This window comes from Physella acuta, unplaced genomic scaffold (genome assembly GCF_028476545.2).
Source record: "Physella acuta isolate Inbredline_101_S28 unplaced genomic scaffold, ASM2847654v3 ptg000636l, whole genome shotgun sequence".
NCBI lineage: Eukaryota > Metazoa > Mollusca > Gastropoda > Physidae > Physella > Physella acuta.
Window position 1 is genome coordinate 356,651 of NW_026732155.1, and position 13,931 is coordinate 370,581.

General features: G+C 34.2%; 1 protein-coding gene across 1 annotated transcript; it reads left to right on the top strand.

Moving 5' to 3' along the window:
• The first annotated feature begins 2,936 nt into the window (after positions 1 to 2,936).
• LOC131948281 (protein OSCP1) lies at positions 2,937 to 9,457 on the top strand. The gene is made up of 9 exons (XM_059309822.1): positions 2,937 to 3,176; positions 4,571 to 4,725; positions 4,916 to 5,083; positions 5,827 to 5,907; positions 6,203 to 6,306; positions 7,669 to 7,794; positions 7,957 to 8,026; positions 8,285 to 8,406; positions 8,763 to 9,457. Exons 1-9 carry the CDS (start codon positions 3,065 to 3,067, stop codon positions 8,932 to 8,934), a joined length of 1,110 nt encoding a protein of 369 aa, XP_059165805.1. The 5' UTR covers positions 2,937 to 3,064; the 3' UTR covers positions 8,935 to 9,457.
• The last annotated feature ends 4,474 nt before the right edge of the window (positions 9,458 to 13,931 follow it).

The following is a 13,931-nucleotide window of genomic DNA, read 5'->3' on the forward strand; positions in this document are numbered from 1 at the left end:
CATTTTATCAAGTTCCAACATGAGTTTTTTTTTTTGTTTATGAGAATTAAAACTAATGGAAATAATATATTAGGAACTAAACAATAATTTAAGTTGACTTTTTTCCTGATTTAATTTTTGGAAAATGCCACATGATTTTTACTTTCTCGTATATACGTAGTATAGAGAAAGTATTGTAATCGTGCAAAAAAAAAAAATCGAGATTTTTACAAATCTCGACGGTTTACACCTCACTGATACGGAAAAACATAATTTTGCAATCTTGTCCGTATGTCTGTGTGTGTGTGTGTCTGTCTGTCTGTCTGTCTGTCCGTGTGTAAACACGATAACTTGAGTACCGTTACAGCTAGGTTGATGAAATTTCATATATAAGTATTTTATCAAAATCGTAGATCCGTATCAACTTTTGAGCGATTTCCGACAACCGGAAGTGGTACTTTTTCTACTTTGAATTTTTCAAAAGCCTATAACTTGAGTACTATTTCAGATAGATAAATGAAATTTCACATGTAAGTAAAAGATCTAATTCTCTACCTTCTGTTAAATTTTGAGTAATTTCCGTTGACAGGAAGTAGTAATTTACGCTACTTCCGATTTCTCAAAAAACTAATGTAAATTTTAAAAGTACTAATAATATTGCGCACTATTATGCGCTTTTTTATTTCGCGTTCACTTGGTGTGCAATTAATTTGTCTACGAGATTTTATTCTATTTTTAAAACTTTAAGTATTTAAAATGGATTAAAAATCATGTCTATAGCCCGAGTTCCCATCCCCTGTAATTTTATATAAAAATATTCGAGAAAGTTTAGGGGAGATCACTCCCGGTTTATTTTTTTTTAAACAAGCACAAATAGTTACAAAGTTGCTCTGATATTCAGTTATTTTTGTTTTTGTACATATTTTTTTTACTGATGTCAATCTTTGTTGTAGAATCTCACTGAATAAACAGAATTGCATAAAAATGAATATGCTTTGTTTTTCTTTTTTTTTCTTTGCTTTGAATATGTTACCAGAAAAGTGTAGTACTCTGGTACACTATAGAATGGGCTGGAAAATTACATTTTCAAACATATTGTTATCAAACTTCTCTTTAATATTGATATTTCACACATGTTAGAAGAGTGTTCGTCACTATAATTTATAGTGCCTGCATTTCTCACTGACTAATATATGTACACAGAGTATACAATATTTCTCACTTTATTAATTTAAAAAAATGCACGTAAATAGGAATTTATTGTGGTTATTCATTGATCTCAAATAGCTGTGATTTCAACTATTGGCTTTTATTAGAATCATCATCATATCACATTTGTGCCCAAGACACATGGGACAGATGAAGTAGAGTTCATCTGCTTCAAAAGCCTCGGCATATGAAGGAATAGCGTGGTCAGCACTATACCCAGCCACCTTTGTTTCCCTAACATGAGTTAAGTTCCCCTTCCAAACCTGCCAGTCTATGGGGTAAGTGAAGTAGAGTCCACCAGTTTATGTAACCGCTGCATATGAAGGGATAGTGTGGTCAGCCACCTTTACTTTCTGTACAAGTGAATTAGGTATATATCAAAGCTGGGTGGACTCAGGGATATTCTACTGACTTGAACCTGGATTCGAACTTGAGACTCTCAGGTTAGCAGTCTAGCTTTCTACTGCTAGGCCACGCTGCCTCATTTTCATCAGAATAGATTTAAAATATTAGTATTTACTCATTTTAAAGTAAAGATAATTAATAGCTAACTGCAATTATTTCTAGTACCTTAAATTAAGCTAATTTATTTTCTTTGTAGTACTACTGTACACCATTTTAGTGTCAGCAATATCAGTCTCATCTGTCTCATTAGTGTCCTTTTGATCACTCTCCTCCACTCTTATGTCAGTGCTATCTTCAATGTGTCAAAGCTGTGCATTTTCACTTCCCACTGTTTCTTTTGTCTGGCACTATGTGTTGGAAAACTTTGCTAGTCCTGCTAGCATGCTTGTAACTTTTAAGCTTACACTTTTTTTTTGTCTCTGCAGCTCTATCACCAAGTCACATATGAAATTCCTAGTAGCTTTCTTTAGCATTTAACTTCCAAGGCTTGAAGATGATTCTCAAGTTCTGGTGTTAGTGTCAAGGACAAAGATAAGTGCCTTATGACTACAGGGTGCATTAGCATGATTTTATTGCAGATAGGATTTTACATTTCCATTCAGAGCTGCTTTACGAGTGCTACTGTGGTATTAAGAGATTTTCAAAGGAAACAGTGTGTGTTTATTCTAGTCTGGCTGCAACAAAATTACAATTAATGCATTTTGTAATAGTAAAGTTTCATGTGTTTTTAGTTTTGACACAATCAGTAACACAAAGCTTAGCAAATGAGTATATTGAATCAGTGGCGTAGCGAGGTCGGGTGTCACCCGATGTGGCACTTAATGGTGTCACCCCCCCCCCCCCCCCCAGAGGCTTAGCGACTCTTCCCGGGGACAAACTTTCAATTTGCGATTTGCACCCCCCCCCTCAAATTTTTCTCTATATATTTTACTATTTTTTGCCTTGGTGTCACCCCCCTAAATGGTGTCACTCGGTGCTGTCCGCACCCCCCGCGCTACACTTCTGTATTGAATAAATATGAATAAGAGGTCATCTGTAATGAGATGACAAAACACTCAGATTATCAGAGAGGGTGGGTTCTGATGTGGGTGGGGGGAGGGGTAAAATTGTCCCAAAAAAAGCATTTCTTTATTTAAAGACAGCCCCTTATCAGAAATTATTTTTCATTAATAAGCTTGTTTTCATTTGCTTAGGCTTTTAAATTTAGCTATTATCTTTTTAAAAATGTTAGGGCCTATCTTACCTTGAATTTAATCATTTACAAAAATGTGCAAGCAGATTTGTAATAGTGCGAAATATTTTTGTAGAACCTCCTTGCCACCGGAAGATAGTTTGTATTAAGCGTCATTGGAGTCCATCGAAAAAAATAAAAATAGATCCTAGGCTACTGCTTTAGCTGTGTAGATCTATACTGTAGACTTTCTGATTGTCGATTTTTTTCTTTTTGGCAGCGTAATCAATTTTACGGAAAATGTCTGTCAAAACACTTCCACTTCTTTTTATTAATCTCGGTGGTGAAATGATTTATATCTTGGACCAGAGATTACACGCTCAGTTAATTCCCTCTGAAAAATCTAAGAAAGGTACGTTGAACGGAACGTTGTTCAGAATGTTCTGTTATTTATTTATTATTGAAATTATATCTAGTCTTGAATTGTAGAACTAGACTAGATCTAGAATCTAGTCAGTCTCATAGTGAAAAGTAACCGGCAATGATAAGCCAAGCAACTAATCACTAATTCCTATCTTTATTAATTAATTATGAATATTATAATTTTATTATAATTAATGCCTAACCCTAAACTAGTAAACTACTATAGAATCTAGATCTAGTAATTTCTAACCCTAAAGGTTAAACAAACAGTTTTTACTAAGTAAAAAAAAATAAAAATATAAACTCTGAGCCAAAAGGAATAAATACTATAGAACCCACACCATGAAAACATGATGCCTGATGCATAACTAGTTCGACCACCAGAACAGTTATCTTAATTTCAAAATATTGAATGTCATAGGCAAGATGATTTAAAAAATAAATATGATTGCTCTGCTAAAAATAGTGAACTACAAACACCATCAATACCAGTGGTGCTGTCAGTATCAGCACTCATGGAACGTACGTACTCATTGAGCAAGCGTACATTTCTTCTTCCATTTATGGTGCATATCAGCTTGTCCAGAGAGATTTCTGTCAAAGATCAAGTGTTCCAATTATTTGGTAGGAGTCTCAGTTTTCCCCATCAGTAATACATCCCAAGTTCTGATGAGGACTGTAAGCATGGTCACTCCTACTTGTTGAAGTCATTAATCAAACATGTGGAATGTCATGATCCTAATACTACAAAAATAAATGTATCTCCTCACAACAATTATTAATCAGATAAAAGTTACTGGTACTATAGAAGCATGTACTGCAATAAAATGAAACAATTTTACGGTTAGTCAGAGTGATTTTTACTATTATTTTGCATTGTTAAAATATTATCTTCCACCACTGTCTGCTCCTAGGGACAGTTTAAAAATGTGTATGTATATCCTTGATGCTTTACAAAATTATTACAGTTTGAATGCTACAAATTGAATATAAAACCATGAAATTCTTTTAAAAGTAATGATTTATTGGAATTTATTTGAGCCACTGCCCCTTGAATTATTCTAAAAATTCTAGTCGTTTCTCAATTGTCATTTTATAATATTTCATAATTTCAATTATATTAATGTTCTAGACAGTAGAATACTGATAAAGTGGTATTCCTTAAAAATTTGATGATTTTTTAAAATCAAGATAAGCTTATATTCACTAATCATTTTTTCCAGTAGATGATTTTCTGTCCTTTTGAGTAAGTGATCATTTTTTTTTTTTTTTTGGAATAAAGTATTTCACTTTCAGGTTGTGTAAACTGATGAAAAATGAAAAATAACTACTCTTAGACTATCATTAAGATCTTTAGTGCAAGAAATCAAACTTTTATTTCAGTGCTGTGTGACATTGTTCAGACTATGTTCAACAAAAAATTTCTTGATGAGCTTTTTAAACCACAAACTCTGTATTCCAAAAAAGCAATGCGCTCAGTATTTGATCGGATAGCTCATGCATCCATCATGAGATTAAATGCTGCAAGCATGGACAAAGTGAGTCTATGTATAGTTTGATTATATATATATATATATATATATATATATATATATATATATATATATATATATATATATCTTAAAGTAGAATGTTTAAAACATATCTTTGTCAAGAGAATAACAATATAACAGCGTTCATTAGTTGAAAGATTTTCAAACTGCATGATCTAAATTAAATTTTTTCCAGTTATATGATCTTATGACAATGGCTTTCAAATATCAAGTCTCATTAGCATTGCGTCCGAAAGACATACTTCTTGTCACCCTTAACCATATGGACTCAATAAGATCGTATGTTCAAGACAATAGCACTGTATATTCTCTTGTGGAGTATGGCTATAAAACTATCATAGAGGTAAGTTGGCCTATTCACTTTTTTTTTTTTAATAAGTTAATATCCATCAAAAGTCTTCTATATTAAAATTATTTTATATGGTTTGAATTAAATGAAGATGTGATTACACCTTAAAAAACCCACAAAGATGTATCTATATATATATATAATTCTCTTCATGGACGGACCATGCGGGACACCACCACCATGTAAGCTCAACAGACCATATCGCTACCACCCCCACCCCCACTAGTCTGGTGAGCTGTTTACAGTCGTAGAGCTGACTGCTATTAGGGGCAGATCATTTAGTTTTTAAACTATTTGAAACTAAGGGGAGGTAATAAATTCTGCTTGATCTTTTCCATTGTCGTCTGTAAACTTTCGTCACAGATGGCTGCTTTCACAGGGGTGGGAGGGGGGGGGAGGAGTGGAAAGTGAGGGTGAAGATAATCGTCCTTCACTAGCTACTGATAGTGTTTTAAAGCAAAACATTTTCAGTCGCAGCATTGGTAGTGTCAAATTCACAAATTATGAATTACTGAAAAATAGGAAATAAAACAACTAAATAGTGGGGTATGCTACATTGCGGGTCAGCTCATACTTTTATATTTATAGTATTTAGACATTTTTATTGTTTCAATAATTTATGATGTATGTCTTTTTGTTAGAATTCTGCCTGGTAAAAGATAGTTCAGTAGTAAATAAGTTGATTTTACCAAACATTCTGGAGTTGTGCTCTTAATAATATCGTTTTTTTTTTTTAGCAATATGCTTCCTTATCACATGGAGAGTTCCAACTTATCCGACAGACACTGTTAAATTTCTTTCAAGATGTTCATACTCGTGTGAGTCCTGAAATTATTCTTATCATCATTTACAATTTTTACTGTATTGTTTTGTGTTTTAAATATTTGTTTAATACTAAATTGCATAAGCTGATTCAAAATAAATAGTTGATCTGAAATTTACCAGTTTAGGTATTTCAAGCATCTTTAGATTATTAACGATCCTCATAGTAAGAGGGGCAAAATGGTGTGATATCATTAATGGATAGATATGGTCATAGGTACATTTTTTAAAATTATATGACTTTGAATACTACTGAATTATCATATTTGATAGAATTGGTAACTGTTTCAGGTCTCAATATTTTTGAAAGACAAGGTACAGAACAATAATGGTCGATTTATTCTTAAACCTGGGGGTGTTTTACCATTTGGTACAGAGCCTCCTGGTAATATTAAGTAAGTTTTAAAATAGTTATGTCATAATTTAGTTACTAGGTTTAGTTTTTTAATTTTTTATTAATTTCTCTAAAATCTTTAAAAAATTCTCTAGGCCCTAAATGTTTTGTTTAGGAAATTTTAGCAGCCTACCCAGTTCAAATTTAACTTTGGATTATTATTGTAAACACATTTCTTTTTAAATTCAATTATGAAAGGGGAGATTACAAGATTAAATGCAAGCAAATTACTGGTCTATCAGCTAACCATCTATTGTAATCTGTTTGGTAATGGTTGGTTGCTTTCTTGCCTCATACAACAGATTAAGAAGGGGCAGTTTATTGTCTTTTACAGCTGGCAAGTGATTGGTTTGGTCTTAAAGCAACCATTTTTAGTCTTGTTTGCTGTCAACTTCTTTACAAACAAATTACTAAAAAAAGGAAATTAAATAAATATAAAAAACCTTTAAAATAATATGCTTTTAAATGCATAGACCAACATGTGGCAAAAAAGGAAGCACTATGGTCCCATACCAAGAGATAGGAGGGCCAAAAAAATACCAACGAAAGAATAGATCCTAACTGATACAATTAGTGAACCTAAAGATAGGAAAAAGTAAAAAATAGAATCAGTGCTGATTGGTGTAAAGACTTTGAGGATGACAAAGATTACCATTGCTAAATTCCAGACATTTATAAACAAATACTCAGGATCTGCTGGCCTGATACCATCATCAATGTTTACCTGTGGGAAACAACAGGGCAACTTGCAGCTAAAGAAGAAACTCAGAAAAGAAGATAGAGTTGGATAGGACATACACAGACCCTCATGATAGGACATACACAGACCCTCATGATAGGACATACACTACACAGACCCTCATGATAGGACATACACTACACAGACCCTCATGATAGGACATACACAGACCCTCATGATAGGACATACACTACACAGACCCTCATGATAGGACATACACTACACAGACCCTCAAAGAAAGCACAAAAGAGGTTGACCAAAATACACCTGGAGATGGGACATGGAGGCTGAAACTACAAAGATGGGTTATACCTGGAGTCAGGTTGAAAAAATGGCCCAGGACAGAGGACTCTGGAGATCTTTGTTTGGCAGCCCATACCCCAGCAGGGGTGACAGGCAGTGATGATGATGATGATGAGATGCACTGAAAATACAAAAACTAAACAAATTTGCTTTCTTTAATAAAATCATTGATCACTAAAACTCATGAGTGACCAGTGCATTTTAAAGCTTATTATTATAAAGTATAAAGATTTTTAAATTTTTAAAATTTACTAGTAGGTTTTGCAGCATTGTATTAATAGTGATTTTAGCTTACAAAATTTACAAACACCAATTTTTCAGATCATTTGATGAGTCTGGTAAATATCGTAACATGGGATTCAAGTGTGAAGCAGTATATTCTCTAATGTCAAAAGAAGGATCAATTGAATTTAAAGGAGATAGATCTACCAATCTTGGATTAAATATGTAAGTTGATTACTTTTTGCCTGTGTCACTTCTCACTATTAAAAAAATACTTTTATGGTAAAATACTCAAATTGACTTCCCACTACTCAAATACTTTTAGTAATTACTTTCATTTAAAAGTTGAATGTTTCCTGCTAATCTTATTATTTCTTTGACCAACAGATATTCTGTTTCAAGATCAGTTGAAACAAGTGGATCAGGCACTGCCTCAGTTATAAATAGTGGGGACTTGGTAACAATTATATTTTCTTCTCTCCACTTAAATATAAGTTAAATTGAGGTTCAGCAATAGAAACTGTTATTTTTGTGTAGGCTAATCTAATGCTAACTCTTGAGTTGTTTTATTTTTTTTTCTATTTTTTTCTTTTTCTAAGTTGTAACATTACTTAAGTTGCCATTGTAAAATTTAACATTTTTTAACAAAACTAATTTAGTGTTATTTTAAAATATAAAACTTTTTTTTTAATATAATTTTTGTTTACTGTCTTAGGAAAATTGCAGCCCTGACCCATTAGCCAGAGCCCATCTAGATCTTTTATCACAGCTAATTGGTGCCAAAGTAACAAAAAATGAGTTCAGGCTGAATCTTTTCAAAAATGATGAAGAAGAAGAGTATGATTTAACTATTATTGTTTGTAATAAAATAGTTATCAGGTCTAGTTTATGGGGTTCATAAAAAGTATTTTTTGCTATATCTAACATGTAAAGCTTAAGTATATAAGTAGGGATAAGAAAATTAAAAGCTTTTTACTTAACTGGTGGTCTAGTATACCTACCTTATTTTAAAATATTTTCCTTCTATGTGGGGCTAATTGTTTAGCTGTAAAATGATCAATAAGTTCAAAGTTGATAGATACTTAGATAGGCCTATAGATCTAGATTCTTATTTTTGTAGAAATGTAAAATAAACTGTTTAAATATACTGAATTACAATTTAATTCTATAAATGATCATGGAATTTATTTCAGGGAAGCTGCAAGTATTCAGCCTATTGAAGCTATTGAATCCAAAGTCATCAACATTGATGCTTCAAAAAAATCTAAAAGCCTAGAATTAACTAAGATCATGGGTGAAATGGCAGTAGATGACAGAGGGGCAAGGGGAGACGACTCAGACCTACTAGATCTGATGGATAGCTAAAGATTAAAAATGTGATTGACTGAAGCATACTTTTTAATGTATTTTTTCCGCTTCAACAAGATACAACAGCCATGTATGTTTTACACCACTTTCATTACTTTTTAAGCTTTATGTTTATCTTGAAGGCTGTTAACTGTCTACAGGTATCGAGTATGAATTAGGCCTCAGTGATTGAAAAAAACCCAGTAGTAGGCCTGTATGATATATCTTAACAGAGCATATTTGTTTATCTTACAACTTTCTTTATATTGAGTAATAATAATTCACATTTATTTTTATTTTTAAATATTATATTTTTTTTAAATACACTAATATTTTAATTGTCTAAACCTAAATGCAGTTACATTGAGATTAAAATAAAAATTATTTTTCCAAATTTGCTAGACTTGTAAAAGGAGGCTATTTATTTAAGATTTAATACTTTTATGATATGCACTAGTTAATTATTTACACTGTAGTTTTGAGTTACTGCACTACAGTATGCTTGTTGTTAATGGATTTTGGAATTAAATATTCATCATTGAACTTGTGTTTAGTTTTTGCTACATGTCTGATCTGGGTCTAACAAATTACCCCACTGTCAAGTAGGCCTATTCCATGGTTATTACCCCTCACAAAAATAAATTACCCCCCCCCCCCCCCCTGTCAATCAACTCCTCCCCCATCAGGTAATAAGCCTCCTCTCCCCCATTACTCTCAAGAATATTTTACATTGTTAAAAATAAAATGAGAATGCCTAAAATTGGCTGACAAAGTACTAAAACACCATATTTTTAGAATACAAAAAAAGGTAACTGCCAAGTACACTATGTCTTTATTCTTATTCTGTCCAGAACATTTACTTACCCTAACATAACTTTTTAATAGGTTTAGGGAACTAAAAGGGAAAGGGTAGATCGCTATGTTATGTTTTAAATATGATTACTACAACTTAAGATGCAAGGCAGGCTTTTTTTAGTTTTTTTAAATAGTTGTTCATCTATATATATATAAAGCAATCTATGTGTAGTAGTTAGTTGGTATGTCTTTTATGCATTTCTACACCTCTCATCCGATCGCCACGAAACTTTGGGAAGTTGTTGAGAATACTTGTGGCGATGTTTTTGTGGAAAAAAAATTTCAATTTTGCACAGCCAGCACCCACGCAGGGTGTGATTTTGGCGGCCCATCTTTTCCCGTGAGCGCTTTGACGCCTACTTTCGTTTTAAACAATGCGATAGACTAAGGATAAGATGGGATGTCATAGTTGTTCACTAAATTTAATGGGGCGCGTTCGCAGGCAGGGTGCAATTTGGCGCCTTGCCCTATCCGTTGAGCACTATGTCGCCTACTTAAGTTTTAAAGAGCATCCTACATGATTGACACGGTGACACACAACATTCAACAATTAAATAGAGCCAGGAGCCGTAGGCTGCGCCCGTGCGGTAGTGTAATCGAGGGCGTTCCCCTACGTCCCTGACGGTAGCCGAAAAAAAAAGGTCACAGGTCTAAGAATATATAGGACTAGCGCACCCGTCCCCCGCGCGTTGCTGCGGGGATAGAAGAAAGTTTGACGAAATGTATTAGAAGGATTTCACCAACGCGTTACCAATCATATGTTCTTAGACGCGTGACCGTCTTTTCTAAAAGTGAGTTATTTAAATGTAAACAATGCCTGCGCTTGGATCATAAATATCGGGACACGGGTTTACCTACACTACCGCATGAAAACATTGAGTGTATATTAATCACTCACCAAAATAATATGGTAGAACACACTTCGGTGACCGCTCATGTGTCAGAGACGTAGAGGGGCGCTCTTAGGGCCCCCACCCCCCGATTAGACTACCGCATAGGCGCGGAGTACGACCCCTGGCTCCTTAAAACTAACAGGCGCCATCGAGCCAAATAGCATCCTGTTAATAATGATGCAGATTTCGTCATTTGCTAAAGTGACACAAATGAACAGGATTTTTTCTTTAACACGTAAAAAAATTATTTGACGTGTTTTAAATATCAGTGTAACTGATGCAATATGCTAGCGTTACTAATGGTCTATTATTAGATGCTCGATCTCAATTTCTGACTGGATTGTCTAATAATAGATGCTTATTGCATCATTCGCAAAGTGACGAAACTCTACAGTAGCCTCCTCATATTCAAAAAGTTATTTTTTTCATCTTTCGCAAGGTGACGAAACTGTACATAAGGATTTCCTCACGTTACAAAGTTATTTTTAGAAGCCTGTTGTAGTTTTACCGCTGAATATAGTAGTACCCCTTACTCGCTATGCAGGACGCTCGATTAACGGATGCCAAGTGCCAACATAGTCGCTCTAAAACTCTGGGCGCCAAACCGCGTATTGACGAAAGTTGTACCCTATATGGCGCCGCCCATAAGAAACTTTAGTTTTCTTTTTCGCAGAACTATTCTCGGGAGTATTCTCATCTACTCCCTAAAGTTTCATGGCACTCGGATGAACCGCATCCGAGTTTTATTTTTTATATACCGTGTATAGAGAAAAAATTGCTCCCCCCGGGGGCGCCGCCCTTGCAATATTAAACAATATTTTTTTTGCAGAACCCTACCATTGAGTGATCTAATCATCTCCCCAAAGTTTCATGGTACACGGATGAACGGTGTGAAACCGAAATTTTATAAAACGTATATAGAGAAAAATCGCAGCCTCCCGTGGCGCCGCCCTTGCGAAATTAAAAGAGGATTTTTTTTACAGAACCCTTCCCTGAATTGTTCTAATCAACACCCCCAAAGTCTCATGGCTATCGGATAACGGTGTCACACCAAAATCGACTTTTATTTTTATATACCGTATATATAATAGAGAAAAATCGCACCCTCCCGTGGCGCCGCCCTTGCGAAATTAAAAATGATTTTTTACAGAACCCTTCCCTAGATTTTTATAATGAACTCCCCAAAGTTGCATGCCTATCGGATGAACGGTGTCACTGCAATTCACTTTTATTATTTTTATATACCATATATAGAGGAAAATCGCACCCTCCCGTGGCGCCGCCCTTGATAAATTAATTTTTGTTTTGCAGAACCCTTCCCTAGAGTGTTATAATGAACTCCCCAAAGTCTCATGACTACCGGATGAACGATGTCAAACCAAAATCGACTTTTTATTTTTATATACCGTATATAGAGAAAAAAACAAATTGCGCCCTGCCGGGGCGCCACCCCGGCGAATTTGAAATTTTCTTTTCGCAGAAATCTCCCAAAGAATATTCTCAACAACTTCCCAAAGTTTCATGCCTATCGGTGGAGCGGTGTCACTGCAATTCACTTTTATTATTTTTATAGACCATATATAGAGGAAAATCGCACCCTCCCGTGGCGCCGCCCTTGCGAAATTAAAAATTATTTTTTTACAGAACCCTTCCATGGAGTGTTATTATGAACTTCCCAAAGTCTCATGTCTAGCAGATGAACGATGTCATACCAAAATCGACTTTTTATTTTTATATACCGTATATAGAGAAAAACAAATCGCGCCCTGTCGGGGCGCCACCCCTGCGAATTTGAATTTTTTTTTCGCAGGAACCTCCCCAGGAATATTCTCAACAACTTCCCAAAGTTTCACGGCGATGTGATGAGAGGTGTAGTCGCCCCCCCCCCCCCCCCCCCCGAAGAGATGCCTGGAAGAAACTCTGGGTGTAGTAATGCATAAAGGACAAACACACACACAGACACACAGACATACATTGCTTTTTATATATATAGATTGGTAACGCATTGATGAAACGTCCTCTTAATAAATTTCGTCAGACGTTCTTCTAAACCCGCGGAAATGCATGAGGATGGGCACGCTAGTTAGTATATATTTAAAAGCTTGTTATTAAAACTTTTAAATGTATTTTTGTTCAGTGTTTTAATTTTTAATATAATAGATTTGATGACTAAAAACAATTGCGCACTAAATGTACTTGGAAAAAACTGTGTACAAGTAGCGCAGAAAATGCTACTTTACATAGTATAGAAAATGTAATTAGTTAATTAATTCTTTAAAAATTGATTAAGTATTCTATTAAGTCAAATTTGATGTTAGAACGCTTTGTTATCAAGTCTTGACCCACGTGCCAAGTTTCAGAGAATTTGATTGGTTGGAAGTGGACGAAATTTTGCTATCCAGTTTTGATCCATGACGACAAACAGAATAAACCGGGAGTGATCTCCCCTAAACTTTCTCGAATATTCTTATATAAAATAACAGGGGATGGGAACTTGGGCTATAGACATGATTTTTAATCCATTTTAAATACTTAAAGTTTTAAAAATAGAATAAAATCTCGTAGACAAATTAATTGCACACCAAGTGAACGCAAATAAAAAAAAGCGCATAATAGTGCGCAATATTATTAGTACTTTTAAAATTTACATTAGTTTTTTTGAGAAATCGGAAGTAGCGTAAATTACTACTTCCAGTCAACGGAAATTACTCAAAATTTAACAGAAGGTAGAGAATTAGATCTTTTACTCACATGTGAAATTTCATTTATCTATCTGAAATAGTACTCAAGTTATAGGCTTTTAAAAAATTCAAAGTAGGAAAAGTACCACTTCCGGTTATCGGAAATCGCTCAAAAGTTGATACGGATCTACGATTTTGATAAAATACTTATATATGAAATTTCATCAACCTAGCTGTAACGGTACTCAAGTTATCGTGTTTACACACAGACACACACACGGACAGACACACACACACACAGACATACGGACAAGATTGCAAAATTATGTTTTTCCGTATCAGTGAGGTGTAAAACGTCGAGATTTGTAAAAATCTCGATTTTTTTTTTGCACGATTACAATACTTTCTCTATACTACGTATATACGAGAAAGTAAAAATCAAGTTAAATAAAAGCTTGTAAAATAAACCGGGAGTAATCTTTCCTAAAGTTTCTTGAATATTCTTATATAACACTACGGGGGATAGCAACGCGGGATATAGACATGATTTTTAGTCCATGTTTTATTACTTAAACTTTTTAAAATA